This window comes from Vicia villosa, linkage group LG1, assembly GCF_029867415.1.
Source record: "Vicia villosa cultivar HV-30 ecotype Madison, WI linkage group LG1, Vvil1.0, whole genome shotgun sequence".
Classification (NCBI taxonomy): Eukaryota; Viridiplantae; Streptophyta; class Magnoliopsida; order Fabales; family Fabaceae; genus Vicia; species Vicia villosa.
The window spans coordinates 19,591,600-19,616,499 of record NC_081180.1 but is presented as its reverse complement, the minus strand read 5'-3'; the positions used below and the strand labels follow the sequence as shown (position 1 = coordinate 19,616,499).

The 24,900-nt window shown below is 33.1% G+C and overlaps 4 protein-coding genes and 1 non-coding gene across 5 annotated transcripts; 2 read left to right on the top strand and 3 right to left on the bottom strand.

Moving 5' to 3' along the window:
• Nucleotides 1–260: 260 nt before the first annotated feature.
• Nucleotides 261–333, bottom strand: TRNAA-UGC (transfer RNA alanine (anticodon UGC)). Its single transcript has one exon. It is a non-coding gene; the product is annotated as a tRNA-Ala (tRNA).
• Nucleotides 334–3,574: 3,241 nt separating this feature from the next.
• On the top strand, nt 3,575–15,805 carry LOC131630537 (kinesin-like protein KIN-12C). The gene is made up of 33 exons (XM_058901320.1): nt 3,575–4,116; nt 4,198–4,353; nt 4,697–4,780; nt 4,882–5,001; nt 5,108–5,221; nt 5,311–5,403; nt 5,519–5,679; nt 5,754–5,828; nt 5,962–6,049; nt 6,142–6,200; nt 6,290–6,353; nt 6,444–6,509; nt 6,599–6,760; nt 6,931–7,035; nt 7,206–7,441; nt 7,527–7,596; nt 7,692–7,745; nt 7,835–7,893; nt 8,606–8,672; nt 9,033–10,746; nt 10,873–10,946; nt 11,027–12,316; nt 12,406–12,513; nt 12,662–12,822; nt 13,115–13,202; nt 13,298–13,372; nt 13,529–13,768; nt 14,107–14,205; nt 14,294–14,368; nt 14,452–14,510; nt 14,762–14,873; nt 14,956–15,063; nt 15,162–15,805. The coding sequence occupies exons 1-33, from the start codon at nt 3,649–3,651 to the stop codon at nt 15,291–15,293; spliced, it is 6,636 nt and encodes a 2,211-aa protein (XP_058757303.1). The 5' UTR covers nt 3,575–3,648; the 3' UTR covers nt 15,294–15,805.
• Nucleotides 15,806–16,260: 455 nt separating this feature from the next.
• Nucleotides 16,261–18,619, bottom strand: LOC131630544 (signal recognition particle 19 kDa protein). Its single transcript, XM_058901324.1, has 3 exons — nt 18,386–18,619; nt 18,181–18,280; nt 16,261–16,579 (listed from the first exon to the last, which is right to left on the bottom strand). Exons 1-3 carry the CDS (start codon nt 18,560–18,562, stop codon nt 16,440–16,442), a joined length of 417 nt encoding a protein of 138 aa, XP_058757307.1. The 5' UTR covers nt 18,563–18,619; the 3' UTR covers nt 16,261–16,439.
• A 394-nt stretch (nt 18,620–19,013) lies between these two features.
• LOC131602132 (MATH domain and coiled-coil domain-containing protein At3g58220) lies at nt 19,014–20,611 on the top strand. The gene is made up of 6 exons (XM_058874143.1): nt 19,014–19,066; nt 19,224–19,353; nt 19,438–19,607; nt 19,723–20,014; nt 20,103–20,269; nt 20,387–20,611. Exons 1-6 carry the CDS (start codon nt 19,048–19,050, stop codon nt 20,542–20,544), a joined length of 936 nt encoding a protein of 311 aa, XP_058730126.1. The 5' UTR covers nt 19,014–19,047; the 3' UTR covers nt 20,545–20,611.
• Nucleotides 20,612–20,742: 131 nt separating this feature from the next.
• On the bottom strand, nt 20,743–22,025 carry LOC131630528 (autophagy-related protein 8i). Its single transcript, XM_058901311.1, has 5 exons — nt 21,804–22,025; nt 21,655–21,710; nt 21,518–21,570; nt 21,138–21,256; nt 20,743–21,016 (listed from the first exon to the last, which is right to left on the bottom strand). Exons 1-5 carry the CDS (start codon nt 21,841–21,843, stop codon nt 20,928–20,930), a joined length of 357 nt encoding a protein of 118 aa, XP_058757294.1. The 5' UTR covers nt 21,844–22,025; the 3' UTR covers nt 20,743–20,927.
• Between the last annotated feature and the right edge of the window lie 2,875 nt (nt 22,026–24,900).

Here is a 24,900-nt window from a genome sequence, read left to right as displayed (position 1 = left end):
CAATTGTACCATCTACTATTAAAAATTCTAAAAAATACTCAACTACTTATATTGGGGTTGAAGAAAAATCTACGCATCGTACTTTGAGATGACTTATATCAGGAGTGCAATCAAGTATGGAAAATAATTCATTTTGTATTCTATGTCCAAGATAATGATTATGAATTTCATCATTTTTTATTCGACGAATATGCTCTTGCATTAGAGGACCAAATTCTGCAATCATTTCAATTAGACATAAAAAATTTCCATAAAATAATTGGAGATGCGGGGGATCGAACCCCGTGCCTCTCGCATGCAAAGCGAGCGCTCTACCATTTGAGCTACATCCCTATGTTGACATTAATTGATGTTTTATTTATAATATAATTTTCTAAATAAATAAGATGATATTTTACACGATCATTCCTTTTATTTCATTCGAAAAATAAACATCATATTTGAATTATTAATTCAGTTTGTAGGGTCCTCTGATATAATTATCACTAGTATATTCTTAACCAATTTTTCACATTTCTCTCCGCCAACATAACAAGCCTTAAAATTACATTTTCACATATTGAAACTCGAATGAGTTATTTCTTTTCTCTTTCACTTCTAGAACTCTTACAAACACATACAATTGATGTTGCTTTTTTAAACTCTACCCTTCATACTAGTAATCTCCAATTGGGAGTATATTGACGACTACTCAAAGGATTTTCCATGTGTGTGCTCTATTATCCTACTCAAGAGTAATTTGACGACTGAGCTATACATGCTTTCTTTTGACCGCATCTTGATAGATATTATCTCTTTCATACTGTGAGATGAGCACGTCGTTAGATACGACTTTAGAGGTGATATCATGGTACCCTCGATGGTTGACTTATGGGTCTTGACTTATGTACCCACATCTATTTGAATGAGTATTGCAACATTGCGGGTATTTATAGGTTATACCCAAGGTCCCCACAATTGTTGTTCCTGCTACTGTCCTTTGGAGAGATGTCAATACGATATTTGCAAGATACGATAAGACAATATTGGATTTCTTGGCAAAAACAACCTACTCATTAACTACCATCACCCCGTCAACCAATACCCCAACCAATACCCGCACTTTAAAAAAACAAATTGATTAAGAGAAATAAGCTCATCAATTATTTTGTTTAACTTGACCGTGATAACTTTTACCTCAAATTTGTAAAGGAATCTAACCAGAAAGATAGGACGGAAGTCCTCCAACTGAAAAAAAGATTTGACTTAAAGAATCAAGATAACAAAATATGAGAGAAAACTGCGAGAAAAAATGATATTTAATCTTTCATAATTACACTCTATCAAATTAGTCAATTGAATTATTTATTAGTTTTTAGGTTTACTATAATAAATAAGTGAAATACCCACTTTATTCCTTTAACTGTACTCTTAGGTTCAAATTGCTCTTTTAATTTTTTTTCCGTGTCACCTTGGTCTTTTAATTTCTGAAACGTTTCACTTTAGTCCTTTTAATCTAATTAAAGACAGATTTCAAAGTTTTTCTGTCGCTAATTAGACAAAAAATGAAACATTTTGAAAGTTAAGGGATCAAGGTGATACGAAACAAATTAAGGGAACAATCTAAATTCAAGGGTATAGTTAAGGTACCAAAATATATATTTTGCCTAATAATTAATTACTAATTTATAACCAATTTAAGTTTTCGAAGGCTTAATCGATTTTAGGTTAGTTATAGGATATAAAAAGTTGTTTTTTCTATCTTATAAGATGTGTTTGTTTCTAATTATGAAATAAGTTTTCTTTTGCAATTATATTTTCAAAATATTATTTTCAAGAATAATATTCCTATTCATGTGTTTGACTACAAACTAATTTTTTTGGAAATGCTTATAAAATTTATTTAATTTTAAAATTATAAATATTAAAATAAAAATAAATGTGAGTAAAAGCGTGAAATTAAAGTTAGTTAAAATTTATTCTTGTAAAAATGTTAGATTCCCATCATTTAAGTATGGCGATAAGATTTGTGATAAAAAAAGTATGGCGATAAGATTAAAAAAAATTATAGAGAAAAAACATTTTAATGTAATTTCTTGAAACAAACATAACAAAAATAATAATAATAGTAGTATTTTTTATATTGAAGAATTATTTTTCATGTTAGTTGTATTTTCTTTATTGAAGGTGCACATAATATTTACTAATAAGGCACGTTTGGTATGCAAGATATGATAAAGACATAATATGATATAAAATAAGATAAGGGTATGATGTGATATAGATAAGAAAAGACTTATCATATCATGTATTTGGTTCACACAAGATACCAAATATAATAACATTATATATAACAAATTTATCCTTGTAAAATAATTATATATTTTTCAAATTATTCTGTAAAATATTTTAAAATTTTAAAATTGGTAATTTTTTTTAATACTTTAAAAAAATTCATTGACATTATTGAGAAAGATTTTCTTGAAAAAATCATGAATTCTATTATATATGTTAGATAAGTAAAATAAAAGTACGTATATTATATATAATATGTAAATAACAAAATTATCCTTGCAAGAAAATATATTTAATTTGATAAAAATTAAAATTAGTATTTATATTTTTAAAGTTTTAATAATTATTTTATTTTTAAATATTCCAATTTATTAAATTTTAATTTTTTATATTATATAAAGTTAAAAAATTACCTTATGGCAGTTATACATATATTTTTAAAAAATTAATATTAATATTTTTTAATTTTATATAAAATTAATCTTTATTTTTGTTTTTTCATATTTAACTTTTTTATTATAAATTATATTTTATAAAGGTAAATTAGTAAATAATTTTTTTATCATATCCTGCCGAATTTTAACTCAGGTCATATTCAGTATAACAATTTGAATTAATGAAACAGGGTAGGATAAGTTTCATGATTAACTTATATTCTGTTGTGTCATCAAACACTAGATTAAAATAGAATATGATAAATATATCATATATTGTCTCTTACGCATTAAAAAAAAAAAAAGGCTTCCACCACTATTATTAGTACATCCAAAATTGTTTAAAAAGAGTAAGTAATTGTGTACTTATGCATAATATTTATTAGACTAGTACACTTATTTGACATATTATTTACTTGATGGTGGTTGGATGACTGAGAACCGTAGAGGGGCCTCACACCATCACCACTATTAATAAGAATAAGCACTTAAATAAAAATTTACTGTATGTTAAATGAGAGTATAATTTTAGTGGAGTCTCTGTGAAACATTCTCCCAAGTAATTATGCTTCAATATCATCATTGAAATTACACTTTTTTGTTTGATAAAGAAACTTCTTCTTTTTGTTTAAGTTAAGAAAGTCAACAACGAATTAGCTTCAATATTCTATTTATTATTATAGTAATTTGAAATAATTAAAAACCGTTGGCACCTTTTGCCTCTTAAACATTTGGAATTTCTCCACAACAAAAATACTACAAAAAAAAGTAAGACGTTTGAAATTTAAAATCAGTTTGGGAGTGACGTTAATGGTATTAATAAATAGTTGAGGGACCCAACTGCAATTTATGAAAGTAGAATTTGAATTGAAGCGGGTCCTCTCAATCGTCAATCTCATCCTGCAAATACACTTTCTATTTTTCTCTTCAAATCTTAACAATGAATCCGAATCACAGCACTATCCGCAGCAAAATGCTGAAGGAAACAACAGCAACAACACCATCAACAACCACTTCTACTCGAAACACGAATCGAAGAGCCTCTCAAATGGAAGCAAATGAGAACGAATTTGAATCTCAGAATCCAATCAACTTTCCACCACCGCGAACTCCTTTGAATTCCATTCCCGATCCTTCGCAGTGTCACGAACACGAACCTCTTCGGCATGCTCGTTTTGCTTCCGATAGGTTAGGGAGTGGAGCTTCGGTTCGGATCGGGAAACTGCATTCCGAACCTAGCTCGGCGCAGAGTACACCGGCGAGGAATTCTTCGAGAGTTTCACTTGGTGGAGGAAATAGTAGAGTGAGCTTAGGAAAAGGAATGGTGAAAGGAACTGAAATTGCGACGGAGGTTCAGCATTTTGAACTTAAACAGGATCCTTCGTTTTGGACTGATCATAATGTGCAGGTATGTTTTTGGAGATTCTTCTATCATATCACTTATAATCTGTGTGAAATTAGGTTTATGTGAATTTTGCTTTGTGTTCAGGTGCTGATAAGGATTCGTCCGTTGAGTACTATGGAGAAATTTTCACAAGGAAGTGGAAGGTGCTTGAAACAGGAGAGTGCACAGACATTGGTTTGGCTCGGTCATCCTGAAACTAGATTAACATTCGATCACATAGCGTGCGAAACTTTATCACAGGTCTCGAATTTTGCATAGGGTTAATGTTGCATGCAAATTATGTGATATATTTTCTTTTTTGGAGTTGCTATTTTTAGCAAAATGGCTCATAGTTCATTTGTTTTCAATTTTGTACTAAAAAAATTGTTGAAAAAACTTGGTAGCATCCTCAATTTTGGTGGAAGATGTTCTGTTTTGGACACACATACACATGCAATTAATTGCATTCAATAAATTCATTTTTTAAAATTGTTAGTGGTGCTGACATGTGAGTGTTGTGTCCGGAGTCAGTTTCTGTGCTTTAGAGGTAAAAAAAATGGTTTAGCTCAAACAATTGCTTATTTTGGTTGTGAAACTGGTGTAGGAAAATCTGTTCAGAGTTGCAGGAGTGCCTATGGTGGAGAATTGCTTGTCTGGTTACAATAGTTGTATGTTTGCTTATGGTCAGGTATATCAACGGGGACAATTTCTTATCTTGTCTTGCTCTTTCGTTATGACTTGTTGGGTATTGTGGTGTTTGTTGCTGAAGTTATGACTGGTTTTCTGCAGACGGGCAGTGGAAAAACATATACCATGATGGGTGAGATAAAAGAAACACAAGGATGCCTTGCTGAAGATAGTGGGATAACACCAAGAGTTTTCGACTATTTATTTACGAGGATTAAAGCGGTGTGATACCTAGAATAATGTTTTCATGATAATAGAATGTTCATTTCAGTTTTATTTAATGCTGCTTCCAATTCACCATTATTGCTATTTTTTGTCTTCTATGTAGGAAGAAGAGAACAGAAAGGATTGTAGATTAAAGTACATTTGCAAATGTTCCTTTTTGGAAATATACAACGAACAAATAACTGATCTTCTAGAACCTTCATCAACAAATCTCCAAGTAATCCATAATTCCCGCTATCTACTTTGATTGCCATAATTGTTATTGCTCTGTGTAACAAAGTTCAAAATTCAATATTCTATCTGTAGCTCAGAGAAGATATGAAGAAGGGGGTATATGTTGACAACCTTACTGAACATAATGTGGTCACAGTTGATGACGTTCTGAAGCTTTTGGTACAGGTGGGGTTTTGTGGTCAAATGTTTTGCAGTTTGAACTTACCATTATATTTTATATATCAGTGCTTGAAGCTTGATCATGTTTGGCATGATGTTATTGTTCTAAAAAATATCACAGGGCACTGCAAATAGAAAGGTGGCTGCAACTCATATGAACGGTGAGAGCAGTCGGTCTCACAGTGTTTTCACTTGTAATATTGAAAGCCGATGGGAGAAAGATTCTATGACTCACATTAGGTTTGCAAGGTTAAATTTGGTAGATCTGGCTGGCTCTGAAAGGTAACTACAATGAACATAATTTTTATATATTGCTGTTTTTTTTTAAACATGTGTTAACTTGCACTTTCATCTAGGCAGAAAAGCTCTGGAGCTGACAGTGAACGTCTGAAAGAAGCTGCAAATATAAATAAATCATTATCAACTCTTGGGTAGCTAACTATGAAGAACCAGTTTTTTAATTTACTTTCAAGCAATATGTTGCGATCGAATGTTAATAAACACCAACAGAAGAATACATGGTTATTAATGATTGACTGTGGTTTTGTTTTTCTATGTGCTTAGCTTGGTCATAATGACATTGGTCGACTTAGCCCATGGGAAGCCTAGGCATGTTCCCTACAGGGATTCAAGGCTTACATTTCTTCTCCAGGTAGAGTTCTACAAAATGCGATGAATGTTGCCTACCATTTAGTGCATTATTCTCTGTAGTAACATTTTTTACTCCCAAAAATGTATGTGCAGGATTCTCTAGGTGGGAACTCAAAAACAATGATCATTGCAAATGTCAGCCCATCCATTTGGTTTGTAAAATTCATTGCTTGAAATTGTCGAACGTCTTAACCATTCTTTGTTTCTTTGATCACTAATATTGATTATTCTTCCCATGCAGCTCAGCTAACGAAACACTAAGCACTCTGAAGTTTGCTCAGCGAGCCAAGCTCATTCAAAACAATGTACTGGCCTATATAAATGCTTGCTACCTATTATACTTTTTTTAGTTGACATAATTTATGAATAATTGATTTTCCTCAAACTCTTCAAAGGCAAAAGTGAATGAAGACGCTTCTGGTGACATAAGTGCACTGCAGTGGCAAATCCAACAGTTGAAGGTATTAGAATAAGAATTTCAAAATTGTTGATATTTTCCACAATACTATACTAAATCAAAGGAATGACTATATATACATAACTGGACCAGGGTCAACTATCCTTTCTGACAAAGAATAAAGTTTTTCCACCATTGGTATCAAATTTGGAGCCAAATTCTGATAGCTGTAGATTGAGTGAAGCATCAGAAGAACACGATTCTATGGGAGAAAGAACGACGACAGATGACAAGCTACTTACTCCAAACAAAGAGGTACGTCATATGTCAGTAATGGTGAGGGTCTTTTATTATGAGTCATGTGAGATTATCAGAGAACTTTATCCAATCGTTGATTGTATAAGATTGTCAAGGGATTTTATCCAATAATTACGATAATCATCACGATAAGCCTCGCTAATAGTTTGAGCTGTGATATCTAGCAGATCAAACGAATGAAAGCTGCTTTGGTTGGAGCCTTGAGGAGAGAAAAAATGGCGGAAACTACAATCCAGAATTTAAACTTCGAAATTGATCGCATGAAAGGCTTGGTATGCATTGTTTTGGCTAAAAAATAGCTTTCAGAATTCCACCTTTTTAAGCATTGCATTAATTGTTACTCCATAGGCTTATAAATAAATATTTATAGGTTGGTCATGTGAGTAAGCTACAATATTTTCAATGTCATGAGCTAATAATACCTGTATCACATTCTCTGTAGGCTCAACAAAAGGAAGAAGATGCTCAACATACTTCAATTATGATGAGCCACTACGAGGAGAAAATTAAACAACTTGAATTGTTGGTAGATGGTCAACTGTCAGCTGAGAAGTATCTCAAGGAGGAAAACAGGGCTTTAAAAGAGGAGTTTCAGTTTCATAAAACTAAGATTGATAAAAATTCAGAGTCATCCAGATTTGCTTTGGAGAATGATAGACTTTCACAACAACTACAAATGTAAGTTGCATTGTTCGTTAATCTCTTAAAATTTAATAATTCCTTGGATGCCAATGACTCATTTTGCTTCAGTGCTAAATAACAGATTCCAAAACTTCTATGAGCATGGAGAGCGGGAAAGGTTGCTGACTGAACTTTCTGAATTGCGCGATCAGGTTGGCTGTATTCCAGAATTTGTCCTACCCTATCCTAAAATCTCATGTAGCTGAGTGTGATTATGGATATTTGTTATTTTGTTTTTCTTGTACAGCTCCTGGTTCACCTCCAAGAAAAATGTACTTTCTCCATGAAAAATGAAAATGAGGTCAACTTCTTTTTATAACTTGTGTAATATTAGTTATGCTTACAGAGATTTCCTATTTTCACTTGTTATATGCTCTTTGAATTTTTCAGGACATTGATGCCACACAGGAGTTGGAAGTTTGCCAGAATATGAATTCTAAATTGCTTAGGTAGACAGTTGGCCTATATCATTGTTATTAATAATAGGATTAAATATGTTTTTAGTCTGAATAATTTCAAAATTTTGGTTTTACTCAATGTGATTTTTTTCTCTCCAACTTTTAGTCCCTACAAAAATATCCTGCAAGCATTTTAGTCCCTGCTATTAAGTCAGCTTAATTTTTGAATGGTTTTTTGCAGGCATATTTATAACATTATCAAAAGTTCATGCACAAAAAATAAGCTCCAAATTTGATTTCTAGGTCCTTATTTTAGTTACTTTTATCTTGAGCTTTTGGTGTTTAAAAAATTCATATTTAATTCATCCCGATGAGAGATAATTGAGCAGAAATCGATTCATTCCTTTGAAAACAGTTACACCGAGTTTTTATGATTCTGTTACAACTGTCTATGGGTGCTTATATAGCTAGCCTAATCTTACATCCGAGTTGCCTTAACCTACACTTGGTCATAACTAATTCTATGCAGTACAACGAAGCATTTATTTGATTGGTATGTGAACACTGAACAACTTAACATGCAACTGATTGGCAATTTAGAATCCTATTTTGTTTCTTTATGTTCCTTTGCCATATCAAGATTATGGGACTATGGGTTGTGGTGATAGGGATACTATTATTGCACTCCCAAAATCTATATTGTAGTAGACTGGTGACAGATTTCTTCCTTTCTTTTTCCCGCGGGTTGTTTTTTTTTTTCCAGAGAAGCAGGTAAATTACAGACAGAACTTGGAAAGTATTTGAACTACAATCAAGTGAAATCTAATTCTGTAAGTATTAATACCACTGTCTTTGTGAATGCATTGCTAGCCTTTGTTCTGTCATGTTTGATTATGTTAGTATGACCAAAAGCTAACATAATTTTTTTATTTCATTGTTTGAAATCAAAGTTGGGAAGAAAATAAAAATAAAAGTTTATTGAAAATGTATGCAAATATAATTAGATATATCCACCCATGATCATTTATGGATCTGTATTCAAAATATATTTAATGGATTAACATGTGCTTAGGGTCATCATTTTAGGGAAGGGAAGTACATCTGCGTGCTTCCTTGTTTTCTAATATTTTTTCTTATGGTTGCTTCCTTGTTTTATAATCAAGCATATCATAATCAGTTTAAATTTTCAGGTTGAGACAATATCTGTGGGAAGTAATTCTGGAGATGAGATGCCATCCTCTACATGGAAATTTAAAAGCAACGAAGAATTAGAAATCAAATTGGAAAGAATGAGCAAGGATCTTAAAGAAGTGAGGTTACTTAATGACCAACATCAAGAGAAATTGGCATTACAGTTATCTCAAAAACAACAGATGGAAAGAGTTTGTCAAGAGGTTGAGACGGAGACAACCAGCACAATTCTTCATTTGCAGGAAGAGGTTGCCAATCTTCAATCAGAGTTAGAAGGGAGGCTATGCTCCATTGATCAAGAAAATGCAGAGCTAAGAAATGTGGTTGCAGAAAAGGAAGAGGAAATGAAGTCACTTTGTTTGGACTGGGAAAAGGCAATCTTGGAACTGACAACCTTCCTTCTTGAAGGCTCTAGATCTCTCAAAGATGCTTGTGGCCAAGTTCAAAACATCTCTTCTTCATTTCCAAAGGTCAATGCTTGGATTAGTGAACATGTTGGCATGGCTGTTAAAAAGTATATTGAGAAGGAGGAAACAATTCATCAACTGCAAAGTAGCTTGGAGAATGCACGGAAGATGATAATGAAAATGGAGTTGAAAATATGTTGCTTAAAGGAAGCAACTCTAACCTTAAGTGCATTTGAACATTTAGACAGTGAAAATGGTATTGAAGAGGCAATTCAATTAAGAGTTCTGCTAAATGAGAAGACCAATATGATAAGGACTCTGGAAAATGAAATAAAATATAAAAGCGATCAACTTTGTAGAGCAACTAAACAAGTTGATGCTGCATTCCTTGTAGCAAAATGGCTTTCTGATAGTTTCAATGCAGCTCACATGAATAATGATGCTGAAGACATTTCCATCCCTAATCTAGATATGCAAGGCAGATCAGGAAGTTGTTCTACTTCTGAGAATCTTGATGCTGGATATAATGTGGTTCTAAATGATCTTATGGGTCAAGTTGAGTTAACAAAACTAGAAGTGTTGGAGATGGAGAATGCTATAAAATCCAGTTTTGTAGATATGGAAATGCAGACAGCAGGTTTCCAAACTGGTGTCCTGAGTCTTTTTTCTGCTTATAGGGATTTAATTCAAGATACAGTTAAAGAAACAAAGGATATGAGGGAAGAAATAAGGGATTTAAAGATGCATCGGATAAGTTCTGGAAGTTATACAGTTGACTCCTTGACGTCTAATACAAACAAGTGTCAAGTGTTTGCAGACCAGCATCACACTATGAATCAGATAAAAGAACAGCTTGTTGTAATGAATAAAAGATTGAACATCATAGAGAATTGTATTAGCAAAGATGTAGATGTGCCCAGATTCCAATTGGCAGATGAAGATTTCATAGATGCTGATGAATTGAGCACTGATAGTTCTTCACTCTCCGCTTTTTCAACTGAAACTGAGAGTGTTGCTTCTGGAAGCAAGTCACAAGGATTCACAAGTAATGACTTTGAGTTAACTGGAGAAATAACTGAAGAAAAGATGCACCTAAATTCTGTAAGAGGTATAATAGTTCAATCAGATCATGCATGCAGTTCATCAAATACATCAGAGTTCACGAGAAGGCCACTCTATAACGAAGCAGAAAGGTCCTGTCTGAGGAGAGAATTAAATACCACATATGATGATTTCCAAAAACTCTACAATAGCTGGTCCGTGCTCCTAAAAAAATTGGACGATGGATCCTCTTCTTACCCGAAAGGTATCGTATTGTTACTACTACCCTGTTTCCATTCATAAATAATACTTTTTGAAATGCCACGGGTATTTATATTTAGTCATCTGAAATGTAATGCAAAAGCCTAAATCATGTAATGATAAATGACAGATCTGGAAAAGGTGGCTCCATTTTCATGGGCGAGGGTGCAGAATGATGAAGCTGGCTATGAGAGCGACACAGAGGTATGCACAATCATCACAGTTTTTACTGGTCCGGAATATAATCATGTCTCATGTTATTTAATTACATCCCTATGATTCAGGTGCTTGATTATAGCGATGTTAAACCTGATGAGCGCTTCTTAAACAAATTTATGGAAGCTCATGCAGCTGTGAAGGAAGCAGATCTTACACTACATGCTTTGACACAGGCATTTGAAGATTCGAAACAGTTAACTGCCATGTGGAAGCAGGCTTGTGAAAACTTGACGATCAATAGGGCAAGCCTGGTAGAAGAGATTCAAAAGCTCAAACTTTCAACACACCAAACAGGGGAAGAGAATCAATTACTGAAGGAACACCTCAATTTCAGCTTGATAGAGATGACAAATTCAATTTCCACACTAGAAAAGTGTTTTTTGCAAATGCAAACTGATGTGGAGAAGAAATTCATGGTAATATATTCTGATGTTTTTCTGATGGGGAAGGAGATACTGTGCTTTATGAACAGCCTAAGATCATCTGTAGAAGATATTTGCTCTCAGATTGTGGATAGAGGTTTTGTATCCTTTGCTTCGTACAGTTGCTGTTTAACAGAGCTTGCCAGTAAATTTATTGGCTTTAGTGTAAACCATGGGTTGCAATCAGCCAGACAAGGGGAGTCACATAACTTGCCGAAAACTGCAGAAGCTGTCCCTACTACATTTAGTGAGGGTATAGGTAATATAGATCAACATATGTTAATCCAAAATGCGCAAGAGGAACCGGACTCGCCCAATGTTAAAGTATTAAGTGAAAATATGACTCTGAAAAAGGACTTGGAGAGGAAGCAAGAGTTACTAGAGGGCTTACTTTTTGACTTTAGGTTGTTGCAGGAATCGGCTTCTAACAGTAAGGAAATTAGGGACCAGACTGAGCAGTTAATAATTTCTCTAAGCCAAGCTCGGTATGAGCTAGAGATTAAATCAAGTCAGCTTGATAATATACTGATTCAAAACAGAAAACTTGAAGCTTCTCTTGCTGACACTGAAAAGGTCTTAACTCGATCAAATTATGAGCTTGAGCTTGCTAAAGAATCAATTGAGAAATTTGCTGATCAAAATGAGGAGTTAACTAATCTCTTAAAAGAATTATATGCCAACAAAACTGAAACTGAAGGGCAATTGGATGAGCATAAAGAGGTGATCAAAGGCTTGGAAAAAGAAATTGCTAACTTGTCAGCTTCACTGGAAAACCAATCACTTTCCTTGTTTCAAAGCATCGAGGATGAACTAAATCAGGTCATGATGGAGAGAGATCAACTTCATGAAGAAGTTCGTGTCTTGAATGACAAGCTTGAGATGGCTTATTCCTTGGTTGATGAAAAGGAAGCTATTGCCACGGAAGCTCGTCAGGTATCTTTATGCCGATTATTGTGATTATTTCTTGTTTCAAATTATTAATGTCGGAACAATCTTTTATGGAATTGAAATCTCATTCGTAGGAGTCGGAGTCTAGTAAGCTCTTTGCTGAACAAAAAGAAGAAGAAGTCAAGATTTTGGAACATTCTGTTGAGGAACTTGAATCTACCATAAATGTTTTAGAGAAAAAGGTTAGTTGAAGTTGGGAAATATTGTTAATGTTCCATGTCAATGTTGATAATACCATGCGGGCTAGTTTTTTTTGAAATGGTTCAGAATGTTAAACAAACTAATCTTTTATGTATTTACTTTTTACTGACTATGTTGCATTGTCCTTAGGTGAATGAAATGAATGAGGAGGTAGAAAGACACCGTTCAATTAGTGATTCACTAAAAGTGGAACTCCAAGCTTTTAAAAGGAGATTATTGTTAGTTGAGAATTTACACCAGAACTCGGATTCAGAAAGCTTGAGTGTTCAAAGTGGAGAGAAGATGTCTAGGTTGGAGTTACTACCCTTTCCTTGATTTTTATTATAGTTTAATCTTGACCAAATTGAAATGTTGACATTGAAACAATTTAACTTTGACGAAAACTTAGATAAGTCAAATAACACAGATTCAAAATTGCAAATAATTTTTACACTACAAGTTTGTCAAAATTATTTTTTTATTTATTACTGGTTTCAATTTTCTAATTTAATCCAAGTAAATATCCTATTTATTTGGGAAAACTTTTTTTTACTGTTATTGCAATGAATTTCTCCATCAATCATATAAAAAACCCTAATGCAGGCAACTACCCAGTAAAGTACTGGAACATCATGATGCATTGGTTCAAATTAAGCTTCTTGAAAAGGAAAATGCGGAGAAAGATTGGGAGGTATTCTTCTTGATTTGAAAGAAATATCTTTAAAAAACAATTTAATTGTACTATATTGTTTTTTTGGAAGTCTAATATTTTGTATGTTTTTAAAGATTAAGAAATGCAAAGAGTACATCTCTGAAATTGTATTGCATGCTGAGGCCCAAACATTGCAGTATCAACAGAAGGTACACTCAATATAAGTTCAGGTTTTATCTACTAGTTCTTTTCACATTATATTCTAAGATCAAGTTTGATTAGCAATCTACATATGTAAAACCATAAGTTTGTATCCTGCTACTCTTATATTTCCATGTCTTTTGCTTCCCTATCCTTCTATTCAGTACAAGGGCTTGGAATCAAAGTTCCGGGAAGTGAAAACAGATATGCCATATTCAACATCCACAGTACCAACATCAGAGAAAATTGAGAAAACCTCAACAAGGACTAGGGGTTCTAGCTCACCATTCAGATGCATTTCAAATCTTGTTCAGCAGATGAATCAGGAGAAAGACCAAGAACTTTCAGTGGCAAGGCTCCGTGTGGAAGAACTAGAAGCACTTGCAGCTAGCCGACAAAAGGAGGTCTTTAACCTTTTTATAGTCTCTTGTCTCACTTGTAGAACTGAATATGCTAGGGAGTGTATGCATCTGTATCGTTTACAAAAAAAAAATCAATGTCATTTTCATATGATGGTTGGGAAGGATTTTAGTTGAGACATACCAAAAGAAAAAGAATAAAATATGAAAATGATGGCCTCAAGAATCTACATCTCATTAGATTCTATCTATAAGGTGTCGGAATAACAGAACTACTTGAGACAGAACTACTTTTCATATAGATTCTATCTATATAACAGTGGTGAGAAAAATCATCCATATAATTATTATACATATAATGGACTAAATTTATATTGGATCAGGTTTGCATGCTACAAACAAGGCTGGCTGCTACTGAAAGCATGACTCATGATGTCATTCGGGACCTTCTAGGTGTAAAATTGGACATTACCAACTATGCAGTAAGTTTTAGATTAATTTTTTAAATTGTGAAACTTAGATGGTTGCAATTTCTCATTGCCTAGCATTTTTGCTTCTGGTATATTCCAGAATTTAATAGACCAAAATCAAATCGTGAAATTAGTGGAGGAAGCTCATCAACAAAAAGAAGAGTTCTCTGCAAAGGTAAGGTTCTCTCTATGCTAAAGTTATGGTTTGCTGTAAACTTTATTACGGGTTTATCTTAGTTGACATTTCTTTCTCATTAGGAAAAAGAGAATCTAAACCTTAGACAATATATTAATGGTCTCATTGAAGAAAGAGAGAGGTTAGTATGCTTCGTAACCATGTGTAACTGATCTGTTATCTATGCTTGATTTTGCTTTTTAATCTATTTTCTTAATTTATAAGTTCTTTAATATACTTTAACTCTTTGGATTAATCATGAAGTAATGTGCACACACTCCACAATTAATTCAAGTTTGTATTAAACCGATTGCTTAATCTAAAAAAAGTTGTAGTCCATTTTCAATTTTTATACCCTTTAATCTAACTAACTATATTTACTCTGTGACTCAGCTGCATGTTGGACCTGAAAACTAAAGAGACAGATATGCTTGCCTCTCAAATTGCAGTGCAACAACTCCGAGAGCGAGATCAGATGCTTTCTGCACAAAATGAAATGTTGAAGGTAGGATTGTAATCCAATTTACCACATAAGAATTTAAATTTTTCTGTTTAGTATTTATGTTTTTATTTTATTAATTATTTAGAGGGACAAGACCAATCTCATGAGGAAGATCGCAGAGTTGGACGACACGGTTAAAACACTAGTTGGGACAGGAAATTCTCAACATGTTCCACAATCCTCAAAGACTAAGGTCTATTTACATTTTCTATTTTTGATAGGGTCTACTTTTATCAGTTTACAATGAAACTTTGCTTCTAAGTTATGGGCAATTTATTTTGTGGATTATAGGATAAGGGAGCTCAACATTTGGGTAACGTCAGATTTACCAACAGGTTGTCACAATCTGAAAGACTTCTTGCTCGTGTTAACGAAGAGCTTACTCAGTACCGCAAATCTTCTGGTGATAATTTGCACGACTAAACAACCACAATTTTGTGAGCCTAATCCAACATGTTTAAATGTTTTATGTAAACTGTACAGATTCCCTCCATCTGTATAAATGATACCTCATTGTAAGACCATTGGCAAGTTCCAAAAAATGTAAAAAATTATTGTCGTTTTTGGGTAGAATTGCCCACTCTATCATCTATGCCTGGGAAAGTTTCTCTACAAAAGGAGCTTTGGCAGAATCTAGTGTGGTGTTTTTGGGTAGAATTGCCCACTCTATCATCTATGCCTGGGAAAGTTTCTCTACAAAAGGAGCTTTGGCACGAAGCTTTCTGCCAAGTAAAAAGGAAAGGAAAGAACAATTGATTTTTGAGTAACGACCCATTTGATCTTCACAAAAAATACTCCGACTCGGAAGGTACCATAGTCATGAAAATTGTGTTTTGTTGGCTATATTGTGATGATATAATCATATTTTGAATATTGAATTGTAATTATTGGTGTAATTGTCTTTTCAATTTGATAATTTTAAAGTATTTTGATAATACTATTTCATTTAGATTTGTCAGTTTAAACAAAAATTAAAAGTTTTAAATATTGCATACTAGATCTATGAAAAAAATACTATTTTGATAATACTTTTAATCTCTTGAAAGTAAAATGTAATTTTGATTTTTCTCAAAAAAAAGTGAAAAAAAAATGGAAAGAAAATGTAATTTGATATTATTGTCCAATAAAAACATAACAAACAAATTGCCAAAGTATTTTTAAAATTTAAGTATGATTTGGTTGGATACATATTTGATTGTCCGTGTAAAACTTTCAAGTATTATATAACTTAAAAAATCCCAATTTGAGGTACGACAAGAAATCAAAATATAAAGCATTATTCTATACTATACTTGGTGATGAATTAAATAAGCATGATGTCTTCTAAGCATGATGTTACAACTTACTTGATGTTGCAACTTTGAAGAAAAAGAGGATAGAAAACAGAGACTATAAAAAGAAGTCTTCTAAGCATGATGTTACAACTTACATCCTAAGCACAAATCATTTCCAATAAACAAGTTTGGTAAAATTTCAATCAAGTTAGGATGAACATTTCCAACTGTAATGAATAATATACTCAGAATGACACTGGTATCAAAATGTGAAGACAATGTTTCAAACACATAATTATCTTCTTTTTTTCCCACCTTTCCCAGATTTGTTGGAAGGCCCAGCAGTTGTAGTTGATGCTGATGCGGTCTCCTGCTTCTTGGTTCTTCCATGATGTCTAGGGACCATCTCAGCAATGGATAACATTAGTTGCTTTCCTGCAAAGAAATCCAAACAAAAAATTATAACACAAGATAACAATATATCTCACCTTCATTAAATCTATGAATCTTGAAGAAAGTCACAAGAAAAAAACTTTCTAATCCTTTTGATAGCAAAAGAACAGTGATTCTTGACTTGGCATTGATTAATGACAAAGCTAGGAATCAACATGATATTATCATTATTACATGCATGTACTTTAGAGAAGCTAGGAATCTAAATACTGTTATTATTATCACATCGAACTAAATATCAATTTGAAAATATTTCGTATCTATTGTCTGCCTAATCCTATAATTTCTGTGGTCTTTAACCTTATAGGATTAGGCCTAGACAGTCAAAACATTGGAGCATGCTTTATGATATGGCTTTAATTTTTAAATAGGTCACAACATAATACAATATAGACGAATAAAAAATGCCAAAAATATGTAGTTCCTTAGTAGCTCCTATGTTGATCAAGGTGCTTAAAATTATATGCATAATGAATGCTACTATTTTCCCTTCCTTGCCTTGGGATTCAATTTCATTTCTAAGAAAGAAAGAAAATGACAGAATATTTCCAATTGTTTTCTCGCATGCTTTTAAGCTTCACCTCTATGCGAGCACATCATTAACCCATATTGTTATACTGCTAGTTTTATGTTAAATAAAATGGCATAACATTAACACCAATCTAACTCCTAATTTCGAATACCACTCTAAAGTCCATCCACATTTAGAACTTAACAATGACCAATTCCAATACCACTCTAAGTCCATCCACATTTAGATCTTAGCAATGACCAAATACAATACACAGAACATCCAGTTCAGACTTCATGGCCATAAAGGTGGAATATTATAACGAATGCCGGTAAAATGTGACATGAATGTAGATACATTTGATGATGAAGTTGACAAAGTATCCTAACTTAAAAGTTCATCCCATGGACGACAGCAACATTAAAAGTAGACAATTAATTCTGAGTGACTCAATGCCAATCGTAATGCTGACTGATACCAACGTCAGAGTTGGAAAAAGATATCAAAGTAATCAGCGGTGTAGATCAACGTAATGCTGAATTACTCTTTTACCTGCAATGTTCATATCCTATCATATTATCTACACCAACAATCTAATTAACGTAAGGTTCTGCCATGAGGTATTAATAAATGATGAATGAATATTATGTTTGGGTATGCGGTTAGTGACTTAGAGCTAGTCTATCTTTTCTAAGGAAAGTCTTTTACCTAATGACACAATGTGAAACTCCATCCATTTGTTTTCCCACTCTGTACTCTATGACAGAATTTTTTTCTTAGAATAAATGGAGACTCCATCTATTCTAAGAAAAATCTTCCACTAACTACACTTAGCAGAATTTAACACCTATATTTCCGGTCATTCTATCGCACTGGATCATCACTTATAGTCTATATCAAATCTTCCACTAACAACACGTAGCAGAATTTAACACCTACATTTCTGGCCATTCTATTGATTGAATCATCACTTATAATTTATATCAAATCATACAAAATGGCTAGATAACTAAGAACAAAATGAAATTTATAAGCATTTGCATAAAAGTATATAAATTACTGAGTAACTTACTGGAAGAAATGGCCGGATTAATGAGAGTCCCATCTTCCTTTTTCAGCAAAACCCTAACTCTCCCTCTTTGCATAAAATCACGAGGATAAGCCTTATCTATCTGCGATCATCAATAAATCAATACATTTTCCAATAATCAAATCCACAAATTGTGATTGACTAAAATTCAGATTCAATTTGAATTACGAAAAACAGTGTAAAAAACCTCGATCGCAAAAGGAAGTTTAAGATAATTGCAACAATCCCCAATTTCTACACAAGTAGGGTTTTCGCATGATTTGGAGATGCCGATTCGTCTTCCTTCAGCTACAGTCTTTTTGGAATTTATATAAACAGGATACAACACAATCCACTTCTTTACGCTTGGCAATTCACCTTCCATTGTTACTGTGAAATTGAGATGAGATCTATCACTGTAATGATCGACAATGGTGAAGGAGGAAGAAAACGGTGTCGCATTCACAAATACATTGGGCCTATTGGGCCAACCCAATATATATCGGCCCATTCTAATCAAGATTATTTTTTGGAAGTTATTACTTTTTTTTTTCACTTCACTTTTTTACTTTTACACTCCCTTTCTCATTTCTAATTTTCTATAATTAGTCCTATGTTAGTTTTATAAGCTGGTATTTATTTTCTTCCTATATACACATTTAAGCAAGGAATATACATAAGCAACATACCAATCTACTTTTAACAAATACTATATAGTAGAGAATATATTCCTACTACAAATTTCAACTTTCTTTCTTTAATGAAAGGTTGATGAAATAAAACAATCTCTACCCCTATAAATAACAAGAACAAGAAACCGAAAATATAGCCAAAATTTGTGAACTCATTATCATACATATACATCTAGTCATGGATACCAAAGATGATGGTTTGTTTCCCTCTCTCTACAATATATTTGCCTATAATGTGTGATTTAAAGAGATAGCAACACAGTTTGTTGTTGTCCGTTTGTCTTTTATTTATACATGATCTTTATTATTTATGAGATTATTCTTTGTGATTTAATTATAAAAATACAATTGCAGGTATTTCTAGATCTATAGTAGAAGCTTCACCAGCTCATTACATAATGAAGATAAAATCATTTTCACTCCTCACTAAAAATTCTATTGAGATATATGAATCGGGTAAATTTGAAGCCGGAGGCCTTAAATGGTATGTAAAAATGGTATCATGAATGTTAATTTTGGTATCTAATTGAGAGTGAATGTATGTTAAAAATGTGCCTATGTCTGACAGGAAGTTAGTTTTGCACCCAAGTGGAAACAAAAGCAAGAATGTAAGGGATCATATTTCACTATACTTAGTGTTGGAAGAATCAAGCTCACTTCATCCTGGTTGGGAAATTTATGTAAATTTTAAGTTGTTTTTGTTTGATCACAACAATGACAATTACCTAGTTGTCCAAGGTATTTATTTTTCCATGAAAAATTATTTAGCAGACTTTATGTACAATAGTTGTATAAACTACACCCAAAAAACAAGTAGGATGTCTTACCATTTTTGGTTTACTGCATTTAACAGATGCTGCCAAAAAGGAAAGAAGATTTCATAGAATGAAACTAGAATGGGGGTTTGATCAATTTATTCCTCTCAAGGATTTCAATCTTGGCTCTAAAGGTTATCTCGTGGATGATATATGTGCATTTGGAGCAGAGGTCTTCATTTGCAGGGAAAGAAACACAGGTAAAGGAGAATCTTTGACAATGATGAAGGATGCCTTGCCCTACAAACATGTCTGGGAGATCAAGGACTTCTCAAAGTTGGATTCAGAATGTTGTGACTCTGAACCATTCAATGTTGGAAACTTCAAGTGGTACAAATACATTACCTCCATTCAAAGAGTTTTGTTTGAACTCAACTTGAAATTGACAAGTTATCAACAATAATGCTAATTTTTGCAGGCAGATAAAACTTTATCCCAAAGGAAAAGGCATTGAATTGGGCAAATATCTTGCTTTATACCTAACTTTAGCTAACCCAACAGCCCTTGCACGAGGTTCCAAAATATATACACAGAGTACACTACGCATATTTGATCAAAAGCTAGGCAAACATCAAATTGGAAAAGGTAAAATTTGTTACACTTTGAAGTGCGGTGCAATACACAATAAAAATGCTAGCTACAAAAAAGCATAGGTTTCATTTGCTAATTTATAGTTCTGTATATTTTGTCCTTCACTTGCAGCTATTAATTGGTTTAGCGCCTCAAGTCATGAACATGGTTTTTTAGGATTTCTTTTGACTAGTAATTTCACTAGTCAATACTCTGGGTTTCTGGTGAAGGACACCTGCTATATAGATGCTGAGGTTACAGTTCTTGGAGTGGTTGATGTCTTAACCTGAAACTGTATCAATGATTTGGAGAAGCACATAATAAATTGAAGAATCCAAGAAATTACCAGTAATGCTCCTCCTGCAAATTCTACAAAGCCATTACACCTTATCCATACTGATTTCTATGGCTTTAACAGGATTCAATTTATGTACATTTATACACTAATATATATTTCAAGTCTTCTATTTTTAACATGAAAAAAAATATTGGTAACTAAATCTTTGCAATGTACATTTTATTTAAAATACAATTAATCATTGTACACACCAAAGATTCTGGTAACGTCATGTCATTCATACATACAAGTACATTATGTACTGAATTTATTTACAACAATTAGCAAATACTTGAAGGAATGAATCATCAAATGCAAGTCATGCAACCAACCAAGTTAACCGAATGTTTTCTCGCTGCTGTAACACATATACAGAAACCCATCCTCATCCTTGTAAGTTGGGTAGATGGAGTTCATAAGACTAGCTGTAGATGATGGAATCACAAACACACATTCAAAACATATATTAGCTTCCATGAAGAGTCAAATCTAAGAAGACATAATCGTTGCTAACAACTAATTATCGATAATGTAAGCTGCACTTACCGGTTTGAGGTAGCGTGTTTTTCACAAAAATAAACAGAGCTTTCCCCGGCGTCAAACTTAGCCTACTACTTAAAATGTGAATAAACTGCCCAACAGACATATCGCGAGGAACCAAATACCTAAAAGAGAGAATTATAAAAAGATCAGATAGGGTTCGATCCCTGGCGAAAGAGAAAATACTAACCTAACAATTACGCTTATAAAAAAAAATAAAAAATTATAATCATGATGTTGACAATTCTGAAATGCATAATTGGAAAAGTCCCAAAATAAAAGAATTGCTAATGCAGGTTAGGGTTTTTGGCAGAAAAAGTAAATACTAATATTAAATAACCTAATTCAGGAAAAAAATGCAAAAAAATCATAAAATCAAAACCTACTTTTTCTTGTCCAATTCAGGTAGGTCTGTTCTAGAATATTTCTCAATGATGACCTAAAACAATAAAATCAAGATAAATAAATGAAAAAATCATTTTGAAAAAATAGAGTAAAAGTGAAGGTAAAGAGAAAATCATACAGGAATTCGATCTGGATATTTAACTAAGATGCTTTGTGATTCCTTGCGTCGTTCATCTGGATCGAATTAAAATCAAGAAACATTAATTAATGCAATATAATGATGATAAGAGATATTGAAATGTGAGAAAATTTGAGATGAAAATAAACCAAGTGTGAATTCTTGTTTGAAGGATTTGATCTTGCCCATGAGTTATGGATGAAATTGATTTGAATTGAAGTTTTTTATTTTGTTGATGATGGAGCTGATTCTACAGAGAACGAAATTGACGTGTGTTTATTTATTGTGATTGAAGTTGAAATAAAAATGGAATTGGGAGAAATTATTCTATAATATTCCGTTGCGTCCACCGTCAATTTTTCTGGCATTAACGTGTAAGTCAATGTCAATCAACAGAAACACGTTAAGTACCAGAAAAATTTATTATTTTCTTATTTATATATTTGGATGGGCTTTTTGTGATGGGCTTTGTGAGGGCCTAGTGTTTGTTGTTTGGGCCTTGTTGTAGAATGCTATTTTACATATTCTCTTTACTACTAGGGCAGCAAAATAGGGTGGCAAAGCAAACTGACATGTCTGCCCCGTTTAGGTCCGGTCCGTAAAAAAAATGGAGTGGAACGGGCATTGTTGAGGGTGCGGACCTAAAAATTTGTCCCGCTTCACAAAAAGTGGGGGCGGGGCGGGTTAGACTTGCGGGCACTACATTTTTTAAGTCTAAAAATGTAAAATTTATGTTAATTCACATGTCCGCAAAAGCCCGCATAAAAAATAGGACGGAGCGGGGCGGTCACATTAGAGAGTGAGGGCCTAAAACTTTGGCCCGCCCCGTACAAAAGTGCAGGCAAAATGGACATGCCCAATAGACCTGGCCCAATTTACCACTCCTAAGCAAAACATATATGGTTGAACTACAATGTACTAAATAACAATTAAATAATTAATAAAATGAATTAAAAATTAAATAACTTAATAATCAAAATTAATTTAAAAAGTTAGTTTATATATAATTTTTCAATCAAAATCATTTTTTTCCAACTCCTTAACCATAATTGAAAAAATAATAAAATTGAAAATACAACAAAAATTAATTTTAATTAAAAATATCACCATTCAAGAAAGTCCATGTATATTTTTATATCTCTCTTTCAAAAATTGAGTCATTAGAATTTATTATGTATTTGAATAAAGAATGTGTGGGACGTAGAAGATGAACATTATGGAATAACCTATAGTATGGAGATTGAGGTGTCCGGTGATGAACGATGAGGTGTCTGGAAAGTTAACACTCTAGTCATCAAGTTAGTATTTGAGAGAATTAGAATTATGCAAGTGTAAATGAAAAGAATACTTAGGTTACACTTACACTTATATATGGGGTGACAATTAGAACTGCTTTGGTTGATCCAACTTGGATTGTCGAGGATCTTCATATGTATATCAATGAAGGAGATAAATGTGGTGGCGTGGTTAAGTGTAATGTTTTAAAGTGAAGGTACATATTCCTCAATCAGTGAAATGCTTCAGGAGGATTGAGTTGTTCTTATTGGAGGTTTTGTCATCCTAAAACAATTTTTTCTCAGTCCATGTTATCACTAATGTAGTTAAAAATGTTGATGTTTAAGTCTTTAAGATACTATTTGGATAATTTAAAACTAACGAACCAGAGCGGAACAAAATAGAAAGAAGCAGAATGGACTAAAATAGAACATAAACTCCATTTTATTGTTTGAATATTTTACAATAGAGCAAAACTAATATCACATTCCACTATCCGTAAATTGAACAGAGCAGAATGCATTATAATTTTTTTTTTCTATTTTTACCTATTACTTCAAAAACATTAATATGATTAATGAAAGTGAAAAATTGGAGGATAAAATTGTAATTGTGTTACTAATTTATTTCATTCTATTGGACTAATATAGCCAATATTGGATAGAATATGATTTCATCACATTCTATTCATTTTTTTGTAAAGCCAAACAAAGAAACATGATACCATTCAACTTCATTTCATTCCATCTAATCCCTTTCCATCAATCCAAATAGGCCCCGAGATCGGTCTTAGCGTGTTTCGTTGAGGAGGTAGCCTTGTTGAGAGGATGCACCTTATAAAAAAAGGCCTCGTTGTTATGCTGAGTGAGAGTAGTTTGTGTTGGGAACATGTGCATTTATGTCCATCATGTAGCCAAAACGTTTCCACGAGAAAGGTCACCACATATCCTCGCGCGCTAAGGTATAGAAGTGACGCACGCATGGCACTTGAGTGCACTTGAGTTTCATTACACAATTAACAATTCATCCTGATTGTTGGGTGTGGCTTTTGATTTTTTTATTGACTATCTATCGTTGATTTTGACGCCTTTTGTATTATAAATAAGGAACATGACATTGTCTTCAGGGGCGGAGCTACAGCCCAGCGAGTCCGGGCACGCGCCCGGGCTCAACCCCTCCTTTTGTTGTATACTCTCCACTTAAAAGTTGATTTTTAGACAACACTATGGGTAAAATTTGTAATTTTTAGACAAAATTAAGGGAAAAATTAGTAAAAACAGGGTGTGAAATTTTTGAGCAAAATTAAGGACAAATTTTTTAGACAAAATCAAGGGCAAAATTAGTAGAAACAGTGTGTAAAATTAGTAAAAACAAAGGTGTAAATTGTTTGCCCAGATTACCTAAAATTTCCGGCTCCGCCACTAATTTGTCTTTCACTCTTGTAACTTCATTTGTTTATGAGAAAAATCAATTTTCTTCTTTTGTTTATGATTCGTCGAAGAAACTGGATTCAATAGAGTATGAGCAGAAGGAAAGGTGATTAGGATCGAACTATCTTTGACTGTAGGAGGATTTGGAACCTTGATATCGGGATCAAGAGTATTTAGTGTCGTGGATGCTGCAACGCTAAGTTGAGCGGATAATAAAGTAGATTTCGATACTATGGCTTTCACAAAATCGATTGACTGTTTAAATAGGAAAAAGATTGATTGTTGCTAAATTACGATAGAAAACGATGATTTCTCGTGGAGATTCGAGGGAATAATATATTGATTCCTACCGACAACGTCAATATTTTGTTATGGAACAAAGAATAGGAAATGAGATCATAATGAGATCTTTTGTTGTGGTAGTGATTACTTTCGATACAGTAGAACAGGGTTGACTGACAAGATTAGTGTAACACCCCTCTAATAACCCGCGGCAAATAATAATTATTAAATCAGAGTAACATGTAGAGAGGCATCACAA